Source organism: Mycteria americana, chromosome 1 (assembly GCF_035582795.1).
Source record: "Mycteria americana isolate JAX WOST 10 ecotype Jacksonville Zoo and Gardens chromosome 1, USCA_MyAme_1.0, whole genome shotgun sequence".
NCBI classification, from domain to species: domain Eukaryota; kingdom Metazoa; phylum Chordata; class Aves; order Ciconiiformes; family Ciconiidae; genus Mycteria; species Mycteria americana.
In genome coordinates, this window is record NC_134365.1 from 190,041,940 (window position 1) to 190,064,524 (window position 22,585).

General features: G+C 37.3%; 1 protein-coding gene across 1 annotated transcript in view; it reads left to right on the forward strand.

Annotated features, from left to right (window-relative positions):
- The window catches only part of COG3 (component of oligomeric golgi complex 3), a 32,733-nt gene that overhangs the window by 2,498 nt on the left and 7,650 nt on the right, over positions 1-22,585 (forward strand). Inside the window, 17 exon segments of the mRNA XM_075489288.1 lie at positions 58-204; positions 757-818; positions 2,493-2,658; positions 3,452-3,526; positions 3,654-3,746; positions 4,066-4,191; positions 6,330-6,410; positions 6,619-6,662; positions 6,867-6,993; positions 7,516-7,607; positions 10,142-10,281; positions 11,576-11,736; positions 14,124-14,229; positions 16,226-16,350; positions 17,994-18,083; positions 19,982-20,102; positions 22,403-22,491. Coding sequence (XP_075345403.1) covers positions 58-204; positions 757-818; positions 2,493-2,658; positions 3,452-3,526; positions 3,654-3,746; positions 4,066-4,191; positions 6,330-6,410; positions 6,619-6,662; positions 6,867-6,993; positions 7,516-7,607; positions 10,142-10,281; positions 11,576-11,736; positions 14,124-14,229; positions 16,226-16,350; positions 17,994-18,083; positions 19,982-20,102; positions 22,403-22,491 — 1,845 coding nt within the window.

Sequence of the window (22,585 nt, forward strand, 5' to 3'; positions counted from 1 at the left end):
GAGCTGAATATACTCATTAAGTTCTCTAACTAAAGTTTTGTGGGTTTTTGTGAGCAGCTTCCAATTGAAGATTTGTGCAGCCTAACATCCCAGTCGCTAACTGTTGCACTGACGGCTGCGGTGCCAGAATCTACAGAGGATGTCCTCTTGAAAGGATTTGCCATACTGGGGATGGAGGATGAAAGAATTGAAACAGCACAGCAGGTAAGTGATGCTGAATAACCTCCAAGTTGCAGAAATCTTCTTCAGAGAACTCTGTGAGTTTCTGTGTCTCTTGCCTAGCTTTTGGTGGGTTTGTTAAATTTTCGGGGCTGTTTTCAAGATGCATGGAGAAACTTGGGGGAAAAAAATCGCTGAAGTTGTAGCTCTTAAGTGAGAGATAATTTTCCGATTTCAAGTGGAGTCTTATGTGAGAGTAAGGCACCCCTTCAGTAAGGTGGTGTTGCTCATAATGTAGAAGAATGTCGTGCTCCCTCCTCCCCCTTTCTAATGTGACAGCCTTGTTCTTGTGCAAATAAAAACAGATGAAATTTGGTCTTTCCCGTTTTAATTTAGTGGAGGTATAAAATACAGTATTTCAGTTGGAAGGGACCTACAACGAGGAGTTATAGTTTGTTTTCTTGATTAATAATTAAGTTCTGAAACATTTCTGTTTTTAACAAAAGCTGATCTTCATTTCATAGATCTGATTTATTTTTTTTTTTTAATTGATTGCGTGTGATATCTGTGTTGTTCACACCATAAAATCTCTTCTAGTTCTTCTCCTGGTTTGCTCAGGTACAAACACAGATGGATCAAGATGAAGGTGCCAAGTATAGGTACGTGCTCTTCCCCAGTTCTTTTCACTGTAAGCAATTTAAACCTTGAAGTGCTTAATCTTGTCCGTATAATGTTAGCACGCATTTGGATCCAGCTGGTGGGGAATGTAGTGGAACAGCTGAAGCTTGCCAAGGCGGTGTGCCCCACTCCCGTCCTGAAGGCTATTGCCCTTGTGGCAGAGCAGTTAAAAGGGACACAGATTTCCTTCTGAACTGCCCAGTATATTAAGATAGATTGAAATTAGTTTTGGCTTTTAGACAGGGCTCTAGACAAAGGTAGTCTTAAGAGCTTTCGTATGCCTTTTCCATTGCTGCTGCTATTGAAATGGCATCCTCTGAGGGTGAGACTGTGTAAGCAGGTGTGGCTGGTAGTCATTTCTGTATCGCCGTTCGGTTCCTCAGTGACTGTGGCTGTGACTCTGTATCTGCATTCCCTGCATTCCTTGACACTTTGCTCAACTCTGGTTTTGAGACTTGGCCTTCTCATCTATTTTTGTCTGACTTTTCCATCAGGCTTGGAAGAACCCCTTCCCACTGACTTTCACAGTTACTCCTCAAGAGTCTGAAGGCTTTTATGAAAACTGGCTTGTGTTTTGAGACTTTACAAATTTGCCCTTGGCCACAAAGAGATATTGATGTATTCCTGTCTTCTGTTTTTCTCTGCTTATCTTTGGTCTGTCTCTTCCTCTCTTGCTCTGACATCTGAGGATGAGATGGTTCTTAAAAGCAGAGGTTTAGGCATATACTAAGCCCATGATCAGATCGTTAACAACCTAAAAAGAATGGCACCCTTGCACTTTGTCAGTTGACATGTTCATAATACTGCACACATACATAAGTGTGCCATGGATGCAGAGTGTTTTGTAGGATGGCCAGTATGTAATTGTTTGCAGGAGGCCAGAGGAGCAGGATTAAAATAAGTAGGTTTTTTGCCTGTTGTATGCTAAAGGGTTGCACATGACTACAGAGAATTGTGATTTTATTTGCTGCTTTGTACGTGGTAGAGCTCAGAAATTTTAGCTGACCTCCAAGAGTAATTAATTTTAAATGGTGCTTTAGTCAAGCTAAATGCTTGACGTATATTTAGTGATCATTTAAAGTTTATATCTGCATTGAGCCTTAGACAAACTTGGTGACATTAGATACTGGATCTATTTCATTTGAGCCTCTTTCAGTCCTCACAGTAAGTTTCAAATCCTCTGGATAATTTCAGCTACATTAGGAAAGTAAAAGAACTTCCTAAATTGAAACTGAAAATTGTATAGAAGAAGAGACCCAAATTAACATCCGTGTTGGAAGCAAAGCAGGTAGAATTTGGCTGCTAGCAGTAGCCTGCAGTAGTCACTATGTTTGTGCTGTGCATTTAGACAGTATTTGCGTACTCTAGACTAGCTGTGGTGCATGCTGCTGCTTTCTGGGTAGGCTTGCTATAAGGAATGTCAGGGAAATTATGTCGGGGAATGTCAGAGTTACTGCAGTGGCTATTTCAAACCCTATAGCTGTGTTATTTCTGTGGGTCACGAAACAGCTGCTTATTGTGCGCTCTTGCTTGATGCAAGTGGTCTTTTATTCCTAGAGAGGGAAAGGTAGTGGCAGTGTCCCTGCAGGCAGCTGAATTTGCAAATATGGAAAGTGAAGTTTTACTTCTGTTATCTGTCGATTCTCTCTTTCTAGACAGATGAGGGATTACTTGTCTGGGTTTCAGGAGCAATGTGATGCTATCTTGAACGATGTGAACAGTGCCCTTCAGCACCTGGAGTCACTGCAAAAACAGTATCTTTTTGTGTCTACGAAGACAGGAACGCTGCACGAGGCCTGCGAACAACTTTTGAAAGAGCAGGTAATCTTTGATAGGAGGATTATAGGAAACTTCTGAGGTACCATAAACAAAAGTTTTCTTTTCTTAGGCTGGGAAAATTTGTGAGTGGTGGTGACAATCCCCCTGTTTACTTTGGACCTCGTTTTTGGTGTGTTTCACCTGCAGCGAGGGTGTCAGGCTCTGTGCAGTAGAATGTTCGTTTTGTGTTGATATGCACTTTAATCAAGAAGTATAGCTAGCTGAGGGGAGCTTTTGTAACTGATGCCTGACAAGTGCGAACTTTATTGAGATTAATAATTCGTATCACTTATGGAAGTATTTTGAGCTGGTTATTGCAAGAAGAAAGATTTTTTTTTAAAGTTACGAGCTTATTTCCTAGATACTTTCTTTCTCCTCATGAACTGCTCCAACAGTGATATAATGAACATGTCTTTTTAGCATGACTGGATTAAGGAAGAACTTTTAAAGGCTCCAATCCTGAAATACTGGATTTCTACAGTTCTCTTTAATACTGATGACAGCACTGCTCTTTGTATGCAATAGTATCTGTGGAATGCTGACAAACCTGTAGAATATATGTTTTTTAAATACGCTATTGAGAACAATGTATCTTTCTCTGGTAAGAGAGAGAGAGAGAGCACTGCTGTATTCTGCATCTTTTGTTATACTTAGTTTCAGGTTATCTAGAGCTAGTTAACGTTGGTGTGTGCTGAGAGCTGAAAGGGAGGCTGAATAATTTCTCATATATATAAAAATATATATTTAAACTACTTGCTAGGTTGCTGATTTTCTTTCATTTGTTGTTTTTTAATAGTCAGAACTTGTTGACCTGGCTGAAAACATCCAGCAGAAACTTTCTTATTTTAATGAGCTGGAAAACATCAACACAGTAAGTATTATTTCACTGTTAATAGTCTTAGAAAATGAAAGTGTACCGATCTTTTGAACTTTGTCGCCAACACTAAGTTACTCTTGGGTAAGTTACTTACAATGATGCTTTGTGTTGTTTTCCAAAGAAATTGAATTCCCCTACGCTGTCTGTGAACAGTGAAGGATTCATTCCCATGCTGGCTAAGCTTGATGATTGTATTGCATATATTTCATCGCATGTAAGTAATTCGGTATTGTTTTTAGTTTAATCTTAATAGTTTCAAAACTATGTATTTGTACTGGTTTTGTGGTTTGTTTTTTTTTTTTCCTGTAAAATGTTGTTCTCTCTGCCAAATACGGTAAGAAAGCAAGGATGACGGTTTATAAACTTAAGAAATTTTTACTGAATGTACTTAATATTCTGCTTAATTTTTATAAAATACTCCTTTTAGTTTGTACAAACTAGCATTTCTAGCTAGTAAAAGAGTATTTTAAGTTTTGATAAATTTTCAACTCTCTTATTGTTTGTATTTAAAATGGATTTTTTATTTCTTTCAGCCAAATTTTAAAGACTATCCTGTATATTTGATTAAGTTTAAACAATGCCTTTCTAAAGCTATGCACCTTATCAAGACATACACTGTGAACACACTACAGAACCTCACAAGCCAGTTAATGAAAAGGGTAAGGTGAATCAGTAAGCGGTAACTCGAGCTGTACTGAAATGTCTATTGTAACACTATACAGTTTTCTTGTCTTTTTTTGGTTTTTTTGAGAGTGGAAGGTGTCAGCAGTTTTGTGTGAAAATAGGTCAGTCCTATACCACTGTGTTTGTGTAGATTGGCCAAGTTTCATCTGAATCTGGCAAGAGACCTAATGAATCCAAAAGATTTGAAAATAATAATAATTAAAAAACGCTTTCCTGAACCAGTTTGCGCACTGTAGCTCTGAATCAGCTGCAGCGCACACTGCTGTGTTGCCAAATGGGGAGGGTGCACAAGAGAAATATGGGTGCTGTGGGGGTCTGCTTTGGAGATGGATTGTTAGAGATGTAGAGAGAGGTTGCAGGGAATGCTTGAAGGATAAATGTAAGAGCTGGGAATTGTAGGATGAAACCTATTGAAGTGCAACAACTCTGAGTGTGTGACTTGACTCTTCTAGTATTATATTCCAGTAAGTATTTTGGGGTGCTCTTGATCATCTAAATATTTATTTTTGATAAGTCTGCACTGTTTTGTGTAGGTGCAGAATAACAGTGATAGGTTCCTACTGGTTTTGGCAGTATTTTTTGGTTAGTTTTAAAATGTTCACGACATTAGACAGTCACAGGGAAGAATTAGGTGCTTTACTCCCACTCACTCCAGTTGAATTTACATGTAAAAGTGTGTAAGGAGGTTTTTTGGTCCCATTAAAATGTTAATAATCTTGTGCTGCAATATTTTGACAGAGGAGAAAACAGAGGGGAATGTCTCTTTCTACCCGCTTTCTTTCTCCAATTAATTGTTGTATGCCTTGTGCTCAGTCCTCTTACAGTCAAACTTGGTGTCATGAGGGCTAACCAGTAAAATTGAAAGATGCTGGAATTGAGAACTGACAGACATAAAGAAAGGGATTTTAGACAATGTTCATGGGAACTTGCTAAAGGATACTCCTGGACTGAAGATCTTGGTTAAGCGTTGTTGAACATTTTTCGCATTTGGTACAAAATTACTTTTTATTTAAAGAAAGTATTGTAGCTTGGTTTGATGCCAATGGATTGCCATGACCGAGCTGAATTCAAGCAGAATTGAACATCTCTGATAATACGCATGTCTACAGAAAGAAGTGAAACCTCATTTCTGGATTTGAATTGCTGCTTAGCAGTTTTAAGTCAGGAAGGAGACCTCTTTTAGGAGGCAGATGACTTCCTCCTTCTCATCTGCATGGGGGTTTTGTGGATGTTTTGCATATTTGTCTGAAACATCTACTGTCTGCTTCTGCTAGAAGTGCAGTACTGGATCAGTGGTCTTTAGTTGTGATCGAGTGTTGAGATTTCCTATTGCAACACAACAAGAGGTCTTGTCAGGACTGGAAAGGGGCTGATGAGATCTAGATGTTCTTTGTTACTCCTCACATGTGAGTGTTTGGGGATTTTGATCTGTGTTTGTAGAAGGATGATCAGGTTGCCCACAGGGGTGAAAGTAGGAGATGGGGAAGGTGGAATAGTTTTCCTTTCCCCACCGTGTTTCAAGGGAAGGCCGTCCGCTTCTCTCTGGTCATCAGTAGGGATAAGGGGAAGAAAGCCTGGTGTTTAAATTGGGTCTTCGCTTTGCTTTGTTAGTGCTAGAATTTGTCTAGTTCAAGCTGTCTGCTCAGCTAAGCTGGGGAGCTGCAGGGAGAACTGCCTCAAAACTTGACGTTCCAGTTGAAGCTTGAATGTGAGCGGAAACTTAGCTTCTCCGCCCTGGGACGGGCAGGTAAAAGGGAAATTTTGTTCCATTTTAGTACTACAGATTAAGGAGCAACAATCAGTACTACTGTGGCAGGTCTAGAGAAAATTGTCCTCTCTAATGGAGGATGCAGTAATTACTGAAAATCTTACTTTTGGTGTAGAGGCTGTTGGCTGAAACTTTTGTTATGGGTTTCATTCTTCCATCTGGCTTTATCTGAGTTCTGAAACAAGCATGCCTTTCTAGGTGGAAAGTGGCAAAGAGCTGTTCCACTGGCAGTATAAATGTAAAGAACCAATACCCTGTTTTAGAGCTTAATTATCTCAGCCATTAAATAGGAGAAGCCAAATATAGTACTTTCATTTTTAACCAATTACTCATCTCTTCTTTCAGGATCCTTCAGCTGTGCCAAATTCTGACAATGCCTTCACGCTGTTTTATGTAAAATTCAGAGCAGCTGCTCCCAAAGTCAGAGTAAGTAGGCTGGTAACTAACTGTTAAAAAGGAAGCTATGGAAAAGGGGTTTGAATTTATTAGTAGTGTGAATGCAAGGATTGCATATTGTGCAAGTGTGAATGTCCAAAGATTGCATGTTGTGTCCATGGAAAAATACTGCAAACTATTTTCCAATTGTTAGAAAAAAATCACTTACTGATAATACTTTTTTCTTTTTATTGAGTAGACTCTTATTGAACAAGTAGAGCAAAGATCTGAAAAAATGCCAGAGTGAGTATGTCTACGTTATTTTCAACAATTTTTAAGTTTTGAAAATCTTTACTTTTGTTTAAGTACTATTTAACACATTACTTGTTTAAAAGAAAGTTTTAAAAATTGAAATTATGTAGATGTAAAAGAAGGTATTAGAATGAATTTTCTGTTTACCAGAAAATGAGCTTCAGGATGCAGTTACTGTTTTAATTTCTTGGCTAGGTATCAACAAGTTCTCAATGAAATCCATCAATGTTACCTCGACCAGAGGGAGCTTTTGCTTGGTCCAAGTATTGCTAGCACTGTTACAGAATTAACCAGTCAGAACAACAGAGATCATTGTGCTCTGGTACGTAAAGTAGTTATGTCTTGTGGGGTTTTTGTTATGTTTTAATCCTCTCTCCCCCAAGTAAAATGTACTTATTTAATTCAGTTGTGACGCAGAATTGTCACTTTTGTTTGTGATTTTGAATCATTAAAATTTTACTAATATTTTCAAGTAATGCATGTTTTGTGGAAGGTTATTCTGTAAAAACTCTGCTCTGCTACAAACCTCACAAAGGGTTATTTTCAAAAGCATAAGATGTGGTTACTTACATTTCATCATAAACAAAAAGGGACAGAAGTTGCACAATGAGCTTTTATTTGGCTAGTAACATCTTTTCAGTTCTTAGTTTTATAGTTGATCTCAATAATTTTGAATTTCACAAAGCTTCAATTTAATCATAGCTTTAGTAAAAATAATAATAATAATAATGCAGTATGTAGTATAATGATATAATATATAATAACAATATCTATAATACCTCCTGAGGTACTGATGCAAGGAAAATAATTGGGTAATCAAGTATTTGTATTTCTGTGAATACAGGTGCGAAGCGGTTGTGCCTTTATGGTCCATGTATGCCAGGATGAACACCAGCTTTACAATGAGTTCTTCACAAGACCAACACCAAAACTGGAGTAGGTGGTACATGCTGGTTTTGTTTTACTGCATGTTGTATTTACTATGCTGTGATATAGCAGGCAATGTTATATGGCAAGTAGGGTTGTGCTGAAGTGGTTTGGTAAGAACCAGCAAGAAAAAGAAAACTTACTCGCTTTATGCGTCAGAATTTGAAGTTCTTTTGTTTTCTTTTTTCTTCAAGCGAAGCTGATAGTTTACATTCTCTATAAATAATCTGAATAATGTAAATGCTCTGTAGATAGTCTGAAAGAGATAAAGACACACAGTTACTTTGGAAATAGCTGTAGAAGTTTACAGTGCTACAGCTCTCAGCTGTTTTTGTGCTGCCTCTATGCCAACTGTTCTCAGTCAGTTGCAGAAGTGCTTTTCATTTACTTCAGTGTAAAATTAAGCTGATGAACTCCAGCCATTTTTCATCGAGGATTTAGAGTTAGTGAGCTGCCCTTACTGTTAAGGACTATTTGCATGTGCCTGTATGCGGGCTGAACAGAAGGCAGGGTGGAGTACACCTGACAAGAACAGTATCAGTTTCTGCTCTGCCTAGGTCTAGAAGAGGGACAGGTTGTTACCTTCACATGGTAATTGCGTTATAGAAGTTTTTTACAACAGATGTGTAATGTTAGAGCAATTGAGTAGATTATGCCCCTTCTCCAATTTGCTGGTATGTTTTAATAATTATATTTAATTTTGAAATTTGGGCAGGTCATGCTCCCTTGCTATGAAATTCATAAATAAAGTATATTCTTATTAATATAACTGAGACACTGATTTTGAGTGTTGTATTATCTTAAAATCAAGTGCAGCTTGAGTTGAATAAGTGTAACCTGGAAAAAATACTGCCCAATACCCTCCCCGTCCTCTAAAGCTAAAGGAAAACCATAAACACGTAAAGCCTCACTAGAAATAAGCCATAGTGCCAGAGTAGTAGCAGTCTTTCTCTTTTCTGAGAAACTGAGGTCTCATGTGGGACGTGCTCAGGATTTGAGGTGACCTAACTAAATTGGCTTAAGAACCAATTTAGCCATCTCAGTCCAAATCCTGAAGTAAACCTCCCTAATTGAAATCAGTATAAAATGTTCAGACAGAAATTTTGTCACTATTGCTCTTCATACCAAGAATGAGAATAGACTTCTGATTATTTTTGAATCTTGATTGGAGAGTAGTTACCTCCTTCTGTAGGAACTTGCTTCCCTTTTTTGCCTATATCTAAATAAAATATTTTGAGGAAAATGTTTCAAATAGTAACTACTTTTATTAGGTTTTTCTTAGCTGCATAATAAATAGCCTCATTTTTTTCTGAAGTGCTGAGGTGCTCTGAAGACATAATAGCTAGATGTCTATGTACAGATAGAAGAGTTTATCAAAAATCTAGCCAAGAGTAGAGATCTGAGGTTGAGTGTTGTATTTAATAATAAGGCTGTTGAAACTTTCTCCCTTGTTTCTGCTTTTGACGTGGAGAGTTACTGTTTTATCAAGTTGCTGTAGAATACAACGGAAGAGAGACATTCAAAATGTTTCTTCTGTGAGCATTATTTGTGAGCATTTTTTGTCCACACTCTGAAAGGAACTGAAGTGTCTTTGTCCTACTGTCGTGGTTTAGCCCCAGTTTAGCTACTAGGAAGAAAATTTTAGCTGCTAGGCTTCGCTACTAGGAGGAGAATTAACTCTATCCCAGCTGAAACAGGACACCTATAGTCAGACATTATTTGTGAATTAGTTAAAAAAAAAAATACAGTGCAGTAAACTCAACAACTGTACTACACTGTAAATACTTAAATATTCTTAGTGTTTATATTTCCAAGTCTAACTGGGGAATTACTTGAATTTTCAGCTACTGGCAACAGCATTATTAGCTAATCTGTGATTAGTAAAGGGAGCATTGAGAATGGCAAAAATGTCTAGAATGAATGCTACTGGTGTCTTAACCAAGATATGCATCACTTTGAACAGGAAAGAAAAAAATACATCGAAGTGGGATTTCTGGTGTTTCATATTGCATTGATATCATAACTTCAGTTAGATTGGCAAGTGTGCCCTGCAATGTTGGAGGTTGTTACAGAAAAGGTTACTGAGCTTCTCCTCTGGTGTCCCTCTTTGTGTGCTCCTGGTTCTAATAAACTATTGAGTACTTGGAAGCAGATGAGCCTTTTCTCAAGGGGAATTGGGGGTGTGATTCTGAGCTCAGCAGGAAGCCAGGTAAACCAGTTTGCAGTATCTTCCCTTTGTGACAGGTTGAGTTGTTGTTGGTCGTTTTTTTGGTGTTGTTTTTTTTTTAATTTTAAAATTAATTCAAAACTGTACCACCATTTTAAGCAGTTGGTATCCTATATCTCTTAAAAGACTGTGGGAAATCAGAGGTTCATGTTTTAAACAGTCCTTTCTTCAGTCTTCTATGATACAATGTTGCATTGTTTTCTCACCCTCCTTTTAAAAATCTTGGCTGTAAAATAATCTGTGTTTGTGATACAATTTTAGTTTGGTATTGTGGGATCCTGAAAGTGTTTTGCTTTGTTTTATTTTTTCTTCATAGTGAACTCTTGGAGAAGTTGTGTCTTTCATTGTATGATGTGCTGAGGCCAATGATCATCCATGTCATTCACTTAGAGACACTTTCTGAACTCTGTGGGATTCTCAAAAATGAGATGCTTGAAGATCATGTACAGAACAATGGTAACTCATAGATGGAACTTGATTGTTTTTAACTGTCGTCTTAACTGATAAAATTATTAAATTGCATAGGCAAAAAAAATCCCTAGATTTTTTTTTCTTTCTAATAGGTCTTAAACATGTCAAAGATGAGGTAAGGTTATTTTAAATAAATTATGTTTTTTCATTTATAATAGAAAGGTCCGTATTCGGGTCTGTGTATATCTTCATTTAAATTAATATACTGATGTTATAGAGTCCTGTTTTCTCTAGATTGTACAGATGCAAGTAAGCATCCACCCAGTGTGTATACATGAACCAGGATTGATTTAAATGAACTTTACAAATGAATGAATTGCTTCGCTTGTCCCTGCTAATGCATCATCCCTGTAGAGCTTTCTGCATACATGATGATAAAACAAAGGAATGCTAACCTGATTTTTTCATTCTCCTTGACGTAGTGTTTCCCAGACTAGAATCTGTAACTTCAGCAGAGGAGTTACACAGCTGGTAGAGATTTTGGAGTTTTGGAAGTGTTCAGAGGTCATAGTCTCATAGAAGTGAGCTGACCATCAGAAAAAAAATCTGGTATCTCATTTCCTTAGTATGACCAATGCGTAATGGAATCATTTCACAGTCTTAACCTTGCACCAAGAGATAAACAGAAATCATACTTGGTAGCTGGTATATAACACAGCATAGCTCTTTGTCTCTGAAGCTGTGCAAATATCATGAAAAATTGCTCATTTTCCTGGAAGTAGAATTGTAACACTGTTGGGAATGAGGAAAAAATTGGTGACATAATCTTTCAGCTAATCTTAAGAATTGACTTTCTACTACTTAAACTCAGGCTGATACAATAGTTCTTAAGCTGGACGTGAGCTGCTTTGGATCATCTGTTCTGGTAGGTAGGTAGAGGAGTTAGCTTGTCAACTCCCGAGAGTTACACTGCAGGCATTGGCTATGATAGAACCAAAGCACGTTGGTTTGGTGTCCAGGCAGAAATGCCACTCAACGTACCCAGGTCTCAGATAATTAGAATGCTTAATTCTAACATGGCGTCTGATGTTATCAGTGTGAGATTGCATTTTCACAATTTAATGAAAATTTGGGGAGCTGAGGCAACTGCAATAGGAGTTCAGTAATTCCTTGTTTGTCACAAATTGGTCTGCATGCCACTGTTACAAAAATAGTCTGACTTCATCTGCAGCAAGCCAGTTTTGTGACAGTTCTATACGCGATATTTCAAACCTTTGTGTCTATAAGCTTGTTTTGTAATTAAATTAACAAATTTGTGCCTTTTTTTTACCTTTGTCAGCTGAACAACTGGGTGCATTTGCAGCTGGTGTCAAGCAGATGTTAGAAGATGTACAAGAGCGTCTTGTCTATAGGACGCATATTTACATTCAGACTGATATCACAGGCTACAAGCCTGCTCCGGGTGATCTTGCATATCCTGACAAGTTGGAAATGATGGAGGTATAGCATCAGCTTTTTTACTGTCCTTGATTGGTTTTCTTTTTATATGCAGTATGTACAATTGTGCAGTATAGTGCTTTGCAGATGGGTTTTCCAGTTCTTAGATGTATTTAGTATTACTGGCACTATCAAACTGGCACCTGCTGATTAAATTATGACCCTAAACTAGATGTCAGAGAACACTTTATGTCAAACTCAGTAAAACTGGCGTTTTAGTTCTCACAGTTAAAGGTTTTATCTAAACTTGAAGCTTCTAAATTTTCTCTCATAACAGTAAATTTTTATTTACTTTCATAAGTAGTAGCTATTACCCAGTGTATTTGCTAGTTGAGCTGGAGTTGAAGAGAAGCTTTAGACACGCACAGTTATCTGCTAGTTTGTTTTCAGAATTACTGGTCAACTAGTGTTTGGTACGCATGTGTGTACGCTATGCTCAGGCAGTGTGAGGGGAGACTTGCTTGTACCTTTAGATAATTTAACGTCAGCAATGGTTTCCAGTAGCCTCTTTCAAGTTCTTATCAGTATTAGCCATTTATGTAGTCATTCCAAGGCCTCTGAGTCAATGTTCCTGTTGAAAGCAATCAAACTAATACTACTTACTTTAAAAGGTTAATACTATATTGATGAAAGATTTCAGAATGAAACTACTCACAGAAGTAAAAAAAGTGTCCAATGAAAGACTTTAAATTAGTTTTTGACTAGAGCAAACTGCATTTGATATGCAACTGAAAGCTAACATTGCATGGAAGGGATTAAGCATACTAAAGATCCCCCCCAAATAACTGTTGCCATTCACTTTATAATGAGACGCCCAAGCTGTCAAAGGACTGAGTTGACTGAGAATGGCAATTCCGACATGGACTGGCAAGATCCAGATTTTATTGCTCTAATCTCCTTTCCATCTATCTGCCAGAATAGCTGGTGGTGCTTAGAAAATTGTAGGACTTACTTGCAGCTGACCAGTTGGTAGAGAAGCTGTTATTTGACTTCAGAATCAGAGCATTACTTCTATAAAACACAGAAGCTTTATAGCTATATATGTATATATTTTGCTGTGGGCTGGAAGAAATTAATATTGTATAACTGTACCTTATTGTGTTCAATTCTTGCCTGTAAACAGACAAACACTGTGAGAAACTTCTTAGTACTGAACTCACGTTGCTATAATCCTGTCTTTATACATGTCTAAAGCTTTTATTGTGTTACAGTTTATGCTTAGGTGATTATAAGGGACATTCGTAGGGTTTTAGGAGAGCATTTACAAATCCTGAAGCTAGTGAGTTTGTAGAATACTCGCCCTCTATACTGAAAGTTTAAGGACTAATAAGCTTTTGAAGAAAAAGGAAAAATAGTAATTGAGAAGCCCACCACACAAAATGTAGCTGAATGGGATCCCTCCATTCAGAACAACTACTGCTCAGAAGTTTTACCAGTATAACTGTTAGGAGTGCAGGTTGGTTTGGTTTGGGGTTCTTTTGCTAAAGTTGTGTGAATAGAACTGGATAAAAAAAATGATTGTGATAGCTATAAATTCCATAGGCAAGCAATGCAGATACTTAGTCTACACAAGGCCTTATTTTCTAACTAGGGTCCTATGGCCATTCAGTTAGGAAGAAGGAGAAAGTGAGTTTTACAGTTCATTCTAAAACGAGAAATTACGCTGCTCTTCATATGTCCTCATAAGACTCCAGTTTTTGCCTGGTTTGAGATTCATTTTGCTACTTGATTGCTTTTAAACCTCAAAACCTTACTATTTAGAGAGACCTTCTGTCTGAGTGAATGAATTATTAAAATGTTAAAAGCACAGGGCAGAAATATTTCTTGTGCTGTTCTGCTCAAATATTAATGCAGTTCTTTGCCCATTCTTGCTGGCTCTCGTTGCTTTGAAGCAGACCAAGTAGTGAAAAAGGTTGAAGTGTAGAAGTGTTGAGTAATGTTAGGGGAAAGTTTTTTGTTGAACTCCTGCAGGGAGTAAACTAGAGACTACTTTGGGGCCATCTGCAGATATCATTTATAGGAATAAAGCCATCACAGAAATTACCTGTATGAAATTCAGGTGAGTGTTGAATTGGGGTCCCCTGTTTTGAGCTTCTCTTTCTGGGTGGCTTCACTGGTTATTGTTTAAAGATTAGTAAAACCAGGCAAAATGGAAAGAACAGATCTGTGTAATACTTGTGAATCTTAAATTGATATTGAAATGTTTCTGCTACTGTTTTGGAAGCTTCTGTCTTTATTTCTTTTAATGTCTTTGGAACACTGGGGAGGTGAGTGTAGCTGACTGCTTTTGCAATATCGTATGCTTTTCTCTATTGTATTCAAAGCAGCATAATGCTGCTTAAATTAAGGAGAAAAAAAAATTAAATTGTGTGGTATATCTTCCTCTGCAGCAAATTGCACAGAGTTTAAAAGAGGAACAGAAGAAGCTGCCATCTGAAGCTTCATTTTCAGATGTCCGGCTAGAAGATCCCGAGTCCTGCAGCTTAGTTAAATCTGGTATGAAATGTATCTTACGTAGTGAAATTAATGCATAAAGCTCATGGAGAGTGAGCATTAACTTGAACCATCAGTGACAAATTTGCATCTATCTTAAAGGGTTATTTTCCTAGAGAAATTCATAAGAGATTTTGAGAGGTGAACTTTGTCTCAGGGTTCTTAATAACTTTTTTTTTTTGAATGAGAAAACTTAATCTTGTTTTGGTGGCATTGCTTTGTGCTTCCAGTGCAATCCATTCTGTGAAGCAACTACTTTTGTAGCTGACAGTGTCTATTATACTTTGTATAAAACTGAGCTTCTGTATTCTCTACTGCAAAGTAGCCCTACCATTAAGATGTATACTTAAGGATGCTTCTGTTTGTTAGCTGTGCTAAGATGAGAAGGCTGGTTTGGTGTGTCAGGCATGTCTCTTAAGTGAATACTTTGGGCATCTAGGAGTGTCTTTGTGTGTGCCTTTGCCTGGGAAGGTGACTTCTTCCTTTGAATGTGTTTCCACTTACTGATACCAGTCAGTAATTTTAGGTGTTTACAGTAATTCAGAATATAGTCCTTGACTTTTTAAATATGTGACCCATGTGCCTGTAAATTACAGTGAACTGGAAGCAAATTCCATGAAATGTGGCTCTTTTGATGCCAGTCATTTGAGTGTTACAACCTTTTAAATTTTTGTCTAAGATCCATGAAGAATTTCTCCCTTTATTTTATCATTGTTCAGAACGGTACAGTGTTATTTTTCCCAGCAGCACCTTTTTCAGCTCTTTGTCAGTTGTTTCTCATATTCCTTTTGATTACCTGGTAGTTTCTTGCTTTTGGCTTGCAAGGCCTGCAGAGGTCTTTCTGGCCGTTTCTAGCTGGACTCCACAAATCCTGTTGAGAGTGGAGTTCATCTTGCTTCAAGCCAGGTGTGTGGCATTCAGAAGTCCTCTAAATCCCACCTGCATTCAGGAGATGGAAAGAACCTGTATGGTGTAATTTGAAGATAAGTGTCTGAGATAATTGGGATTATTTGCCCTTCAAAGGTGCCTCTCTCTCATTTCAGTGCCTGCAGGAGTAGCTGAAGTGACTAATAAATAGTCTGGGAACCTCAAACTGACAACTAAGGTTTTACAGGCCTTCTAATTACTGTGACAATAAATTTATTGTTGCAAAAGGTAGAAAGATATTGCTGAATTATTTTAGACAATTCCTGCACTGATCACATAAACACAAGTGCTTATTCTATCATTAGGTAAAACTTTAAAAATTTTACTTTTTTGAATGGTTGCTAATTGGAATCAGAGTTCTAATGCTATTGACTCAGCTGTTTCCCAGGCTTTAAGGACAAAATGAAAATAATACAGGACTTCATCTGTCAGGTGTTGTGAAAATCCATTTTGAGCATACAGAATTAATACAAAGGTTACCCAGGAGGAGCACTTTTTTTGTGATTACAACCCCCTCATGACAAAATTGGTTTTGCCATTATTTTTGCTGTTATTAACATGATGTTTAAATCCTACACTTTCTGCAACTCTTTAATCCATGTAGGATTATCCCCAGCAGAAAGGAAAGCATGAAGATGTAAAATTGACGGAATGGGTTTTTTCTTTTTTTTTTTTTCCTGAGCATCTCCTGTAGTTCCATGATCACTAACCATTTTTTTCTTTTTTCTCCTATGCTTTTTTTTTTTCAGTAATTGTTTGATCATTTCAGCTCTTGAGCTAAGTAGGGAGGGTGTGTCATTGGAGACATGCTTGTAAAAGTAACTCATTAAAAAAGGTTGAGCTGGGCCATCCCTGAAAGCGAATTCATGTCTTTCACAGCCATGTGCTCTATACACATCAGAAATCTAGTACTGACATGCTCAGAAGGAAGAAAAAACCTAACTTGTTCAGGTGCAATGAAATATGTCTTATTACTGTAGAGTCAGTATAAAGTGCAGTCGATATTGCAGTCTCTTTCAGTTGAAAGGACAGGTGGGCAAGTTTTTCATGCGTGTATCTTACTTTTAAACAGGCTCAGCAGAATCCCTTAATCCCAGGCACCAGACCACGATTTCGCCAGCAGATCTGCATGGAATGTGGTATCCTACTGTCAGAAGGACTCTAGTGTGTCTCTCCAAACTGTACAGATGTATAGACGTATGCAAAAATTTCTTTATCTAATTTTTTTTAAGTGAAGTTATGAAGTGTGTAGCACCATGTCTACATATTTTAATGTAAACTAGGAAGGGACAATTACTGGCCTCTGTGATCTCTTAGTCTTTTTGCTGCTATCTTTATGTAAAACAAGTGAACTGACAAATTTAGGTCATCATTTCCAAGACAGTTTTGTATTTGTAGAATTAGAAAAAAAGGCACTGGTTTGTACATCTGTTGCTTTTGCTATTACAGAAATACTTCAGTGTCTGATGCTCAAGATACTTTTCGCACCAAAGTTGAGGAGTGAATAGAACAAGAAAGAATAGAAAGTTCTGGGTCGATTATAGAGAATGATCTTATTACTGAAATTACTGGGTGAATGTGTTTCTTGCTATATGCTTTCAGGGCATCAGACAAGGTGATGTTTCTGGTCTGAAAAATGGTGACTCTACTACTTCTATGTTTTGGAAATGTTCTCAGAAATTTTTTGTGACACATCTTTTCACCTTCCAAAATGTAGGAGATGTTTCCAAAGTTTAAGACAGTAGGAATCTTCATGTCTAACATAAACAAAAGCGGTGTTTACTTCACAAGTATTTTGAGACTTGCCCTTTAGAATCTGATTTATGTCTGTCACCGAATAGCATAAGAGGCTAATAAGGCTCTGATAAACATGATGTGTTTTTGCTTTCCTGTACGTGTTGTATCTTTATTAGATACATTTAATGCATTTCAAAATATCTTTGATAGGCTTTATGTGAAACTGCTACCAAGATGCTATTTGCTTAAAAAGAAGCTGGAAAATATTAATACTGTATTGCTTAATATATCAATCTCATCAAAGATAAATGAGTATTTGCCCTTGTTTTCAGCTAGACCTTTGGAGATGAGGTCGTTTTTGCGTTGTTTGCAAGACTCATTTATAGTGTGTTTGCACAGTGATTTATTTATTTTTTTCACTGAGAGATTCTAGCAGAACTGGTATGCCTTGCCTGCACCCTGTAGGTAGGAGAAGACATGAATGAAGTGGCACTGGCAAGTCTTGGCAGTCAGGGCTGTCGTGTACTACGCTGGAGTGCTGGCGGAGGCGAGCTGTGTTCCTACGTCTAGCTCAGCCGTATGATCTAGTTGCTGCAGCTTAATGAGTTACTCCTAATAATGTCACCTGGGCCGTGGCAGCTGTCATGTTTGTTTACTAACCTGGCGCAAACGTGAGGTAATTTGAGTTTGCTTGAGGTTAAGCTCACTCGAATGATCTCACGTCTATTGCAAGTATAAATTGCAGACACAGATAGTTACCCTGACACATGAAGTGTCTAGTCAGGTTACCCAGTAAGCATACTTCATGCCGTTAGCTGTGAATGCATTAGGTGTCACTGACCATGTCGCTACTCAGGTGCAAATTCAGAGCCGGAGGGTGAACGGGGCATGCTTGAGTGTATACCTGTATCCAGTCTAAGTGCTGTAGCAAGCTTTTATATATGAATGCTCCATCCTGTCTTATTGCATTTAGATGACATGTTTGTAGCTAACTAATCTGGGGTTTTATGTGCTGGTAAGCACATCCTTCACAAGCTACAACTCTTAAATTCTGCTTAGGCTTTGCTTATACCTTTTTTGGTCTGATTTCCTCTTCCCTGCAGAGGGCAGTGTTTCAGGGATTATCGCAAGAGGCCTTATCTGCCTGCATCCACTCGCTGCTGGGAGCTGCTGAGTCTATCAGCAAAAACAAGGTCAGAATCTGCTTTGGGTATGATTTCTTCCTCCCCTCGTGTATATCTAAAGCCACGAAGCAGTTGTTCAGAATTCTACTGAAATCTCAGTGAAAGCATGTTGCTCTGCCCCCAGAGACCTGGTGGATTTGCCAGCTTTTAGTTACAGTTAATGTATTGTAAAGCAAAGATAATGATTCACATGCTAGCCTGTCTGAAAAGGTGGAATACACATCGTAGCAATCGTGTTTACAGGCTGCTCTAACTCGTGTGAATTCAATCAGGTGATACCTAAAGAAAAATTTCTGCTAGAAGTCTCTGCTCCCTGTATTTGTTTTCACTGCCTGTTACTCTTTTCTCTTTTTCTCTGCCTCCATTGTTTGAATTTTCAAAAATCTTTCTAAGTATTAAATTCACTGGGAAGATTTGTTAAGTATTCTCTGCTCAGAACTGTCTTATTATCAAAAGGTTTCATCTGATGTGTTGCTCAGAATTCAATGCAGTCTCATCAAGTCATTTTAACTTTTAAGTGTTACTTTAAGTAGTTGGAGTAAACCTTCTTTTTTCCTGTCACAGTTCCTTTAATACAAATACTGTAGTAATTTGCTAATTCCTAACAGCCAGGAAGTGAATAAAAAAAAATTAAAAAAGGAAAGTCTTAGTAGGCTAAAATTATTGGATTTGTATAAGCAGTAAATATTTAGTAACGAAAAAAATTTTAGTTGCTATTAGAAATGAAAAGCTGTTTTGAAGTATTTCTTTTGAGTGTCCTTTGACAAATATCTGTTAAATGTAGTATCTTTAAAAAGAAATTCAAACCATGTTTCCTTCTAGCTTGAGCAGATAACTGTTTCATATGTAACTGATTCAAAGTTCTACAGTTAAGTATCCATTCCAGCACCGTACCTCAGGTCAGCATTGACTTAAAGTATTGCAGAAAATGAAATCCATCCTGTGGTGAACCCTAGATAGGTTGGCCCAGGACTAGGCTCTGTACCACTTTGTTCTTGATGCATGTCAATTTAACATTATCTGGTGAAATTGTGCATGTAAGAAAAAAAAAAAACCACCAAAACTCAAGAAACCCTTCCACCGCTTATTTTTAGTAAACATTTCTATTTGTTAAAACTGCAGATTTAAATCTAATTTGTTCTTTACTGTTTTATTTAACATTATATCAAAGAAAGTTCTCTTCCAGCTTGCAAAAGCAAATTTGAATTCGTGAGTCCTCCTCCATTTACCTCAATGAGCCACAAACTTCAAAGGTGAAAAGCAGCAAGCAGTATAAAGCACATAGCTAAAATAACAAGCAGTGCAAAACTGATCCTCTCAGTGGTGTGGACTTGGCCTTGTTTTATACTTTGTATTTTTGCTGTACAGTTTTGAAATTAACTAAGCTTTGTGTTTAATGACATGAGAAAAATGCCCCGTAAGACCTTTGCACAATAGCACAGTTAATCAAGGTTATTACAGAAACATTAACTGTTTGGCTTTTTTTAATCATCATAATGATTAAAGAAATTTTAGAACCTCATGTTTTTCTACTATAAATTATATGAATTAGTTGAAATAATTCCTGGCTCTTATGAAGGATAAGTTTGTATCTTTCAAATAATGAATACCTGTACTTAATGTGGACACTTAGTAATATGGCTGTGTAACGTAATTCTTCTAAGAAATGTGAATAAAGTCTGCTTCTGTAGAGCAGTGTGTTAGGAACAGTATAGAAGTGGGATTTGTTGATCCCAGAGTGTAGTTAATGGCACTACAGTCTAATGGAAAAAGCTTGTTAGTAAGATTACTAGTATTAATTTCGTTATAGGAAGTAACTAATAAAAGTGGAAGTGTTGAAACTTTGCTCTTCATTTAATTGGGTTTTTTTACATGTAATGCATGTTCTTTCTCTTGTTGTGCTGTAGACCCAGGTTGATGGACAGCTTTTCTTAATAAAACACCTTTTGATTCTTCGTGAACAAATTGCTCCTTTCCACACTGATTTCACCATTAAGGAAATTTCCCTGGACCTTAAGAAAACTAGAGGTACTAAACAGTTGCTGGCTACAGAATGGAATGGGATTGTCCTCCCTTAATGTGCCAGCAAAAGTTCTGGGTTTATTTTATGTTCACTTGCAATGACCTGTACGCTTGTTCTAATCTCTTGCTTTCTTCTTATCTTCTCTGAAAAAAACCAAAACCATTCTCTTATTCAGGGCGATTCAAGATGTATTGAATTCTTTATTTCTGTATGAAATGTGTTTGACTGCTTTTTGCTGTTGACCTAACTTATTTATCCAGTCCTTTTTAAGAACAGCTAAGTAATCTGCATTTCTATTGCACAGAGATGTCTTTTCCCTTTTCTGACCCTTTAAAGGAGTATCTTTTTGTTACTGTTGTTTAGCAGGTGAATTTAATAATACATAGTTGACTTGTCTAGAACAAATTAAGATTTCCTAGACCTTTCTGTGAGGTTTTGTTTTGGAAAGGATTTCTTATGTTGCAAGTTCAATAGGCAGTGTTGGTGAATAGTTTTATGTAGAAACCGTGTCTGTTGTAGGAAGGGAGAACAGAGAGTAGTGGCCATGGTCATGATTTTTAAAATTGTACTATGGTTCCTTTGTAAAATGCAGAAAAAACCTCTCAATACAAAAGTGAACTGTCATGCACTTGTCAAGTTTATAAAGATAATGGGAAAATAATTGGAAGCATGTCAAGTTTCTCCCATTGCAGAAGAGAAAGCTGAAGAAATAACTTTTCTTTCCTGCCATCTAATATGCTGCTGTTTTAACTCTGAATCAAGAATTCTTACACTAACCGTTTCACCTGTTGCATTTGAACATCAATGAAACCTCCTACCTGTTGAGTAGTTTCTAGTTGACTGGAGGGTAAAGGGCAAATACATCCTTTTGGTGTCTTGTCCTGGCTGACACACAAGTTTGTTCACCGTCTTAATTTAATTGAATAAATTTTTGTGCCAGCCAGTGCTTTGCAGATGGTGGTGGTAAGTAATGGAAAACACTTTCTTTATATTGGGTGGTGGCGGTGGTGTTGAAAATATGTACATTGTGCTTAATTCTTAATGTAGCGTAGCATAGGCCAGTAGGGCTTTCATGTTTGGGGTGAGTTGTAGAAGAAAAATAACATGGCTAATAGGAGTTTTACTGTGTTCTAGCCAGGCTTTTTGCACATAGATTTAAGATTTAATTAGGGATTTATAGGCAAAGGGACACTGCTTAATGTAAAAGTCATGTTTCTGCCCAATTTTTTTTTTAAAGTAACTTCATGTAACTGAAGTATACACTGGGGAGAAGTGACTTTCACACTGACTAGCTCATAGGCTTCTCATCAAGAACTTAGGCTCTTTTTGGAATCAGTGAAGTTTCTGGGAAATAATTCAGAGACCAAAATGAATCTTTCTTTGCGATCTCCTTTAACTGCATAGGAGTGCAGATTCTTAGTTCACTGCAAAACCTACGTGCCTACATATCTGGTATTCCCTCTTTATTTAATGCCTTTGACAGCACTTCTTTAACTCTTAAGTCTTGTTTCCCTCCCATTGTTTTATACCGCAGGAGGGGCACAGAATTGCTTTTGAAATGAAAAAAAAAACAGGCGGATGTATAGGATGATAAATGAATGACGTTAGGGCAATAAGCCATACTGCAACTGTATTGATAATTTTCTTTTTCCCAATTTGACTAGATTTCAGGTTGACAACATCCTGTTAACACAACAGGAATAATTTAAGTATCTTGTGTTAATTACAGACATTGTTGCTTTTCCTTCTTGGGACTTCTGTAGAGACCATAAACATGAGTGTATATCAACCTTGATGTTTTGTTGTTTAGTGCTAACTAAAATAATTAAGCACAGAGGAGAAGAGTGCCAGTTCTAAGTTATTTCATGCAACTGTACTTGGTTTTCCCAGGCAACATGGGCCAAATTCTGCATATTGTTCGTAAATGCGTAACTACATAGCTTATGTAAAAGTCTTTCACTTGTAGATATAGTTACAAAAGGAAAAGTGCTCACACAATTTGCATGCTGATAGCACTACAGCTAGTATCAGTCATTTGTTAGGTTCGTGTAATGTATTATCTGTTTAGACTGTGCAACTGTTAGATTCAGGTTTACCATAGGTGCAATTAAAAAATAGTGGATCAAGCTTTGTGTGCTTCTGTGCATGTGCACTTCTGCATCCACAGCTAGTGGTAGTGGAATCATTAATGTTATAGTCCTAATCAAGCTAGGCCATTTTATATGTGTAAATGAGTGATTAAAGTTTTTCATTCCTGGAGCTGAATCCCATTGACTTACAGCATGAGTGACTTTCTGATTCACAGATGCAGCATTTAAAATCCTGAACCCTAAGACAGTTTCAAGATTTTTTAGACTAAACAGCAACAACGCCTTGATACAGTTCTTACTGGAGGTAATATGGAGTCTTACTGCATTAAGAAAAATTGGGTCATTTAAGTGGGTGGTGATCTCTGGCAAATAAAAAGGAGAGAATTGTCTTCTGTTCA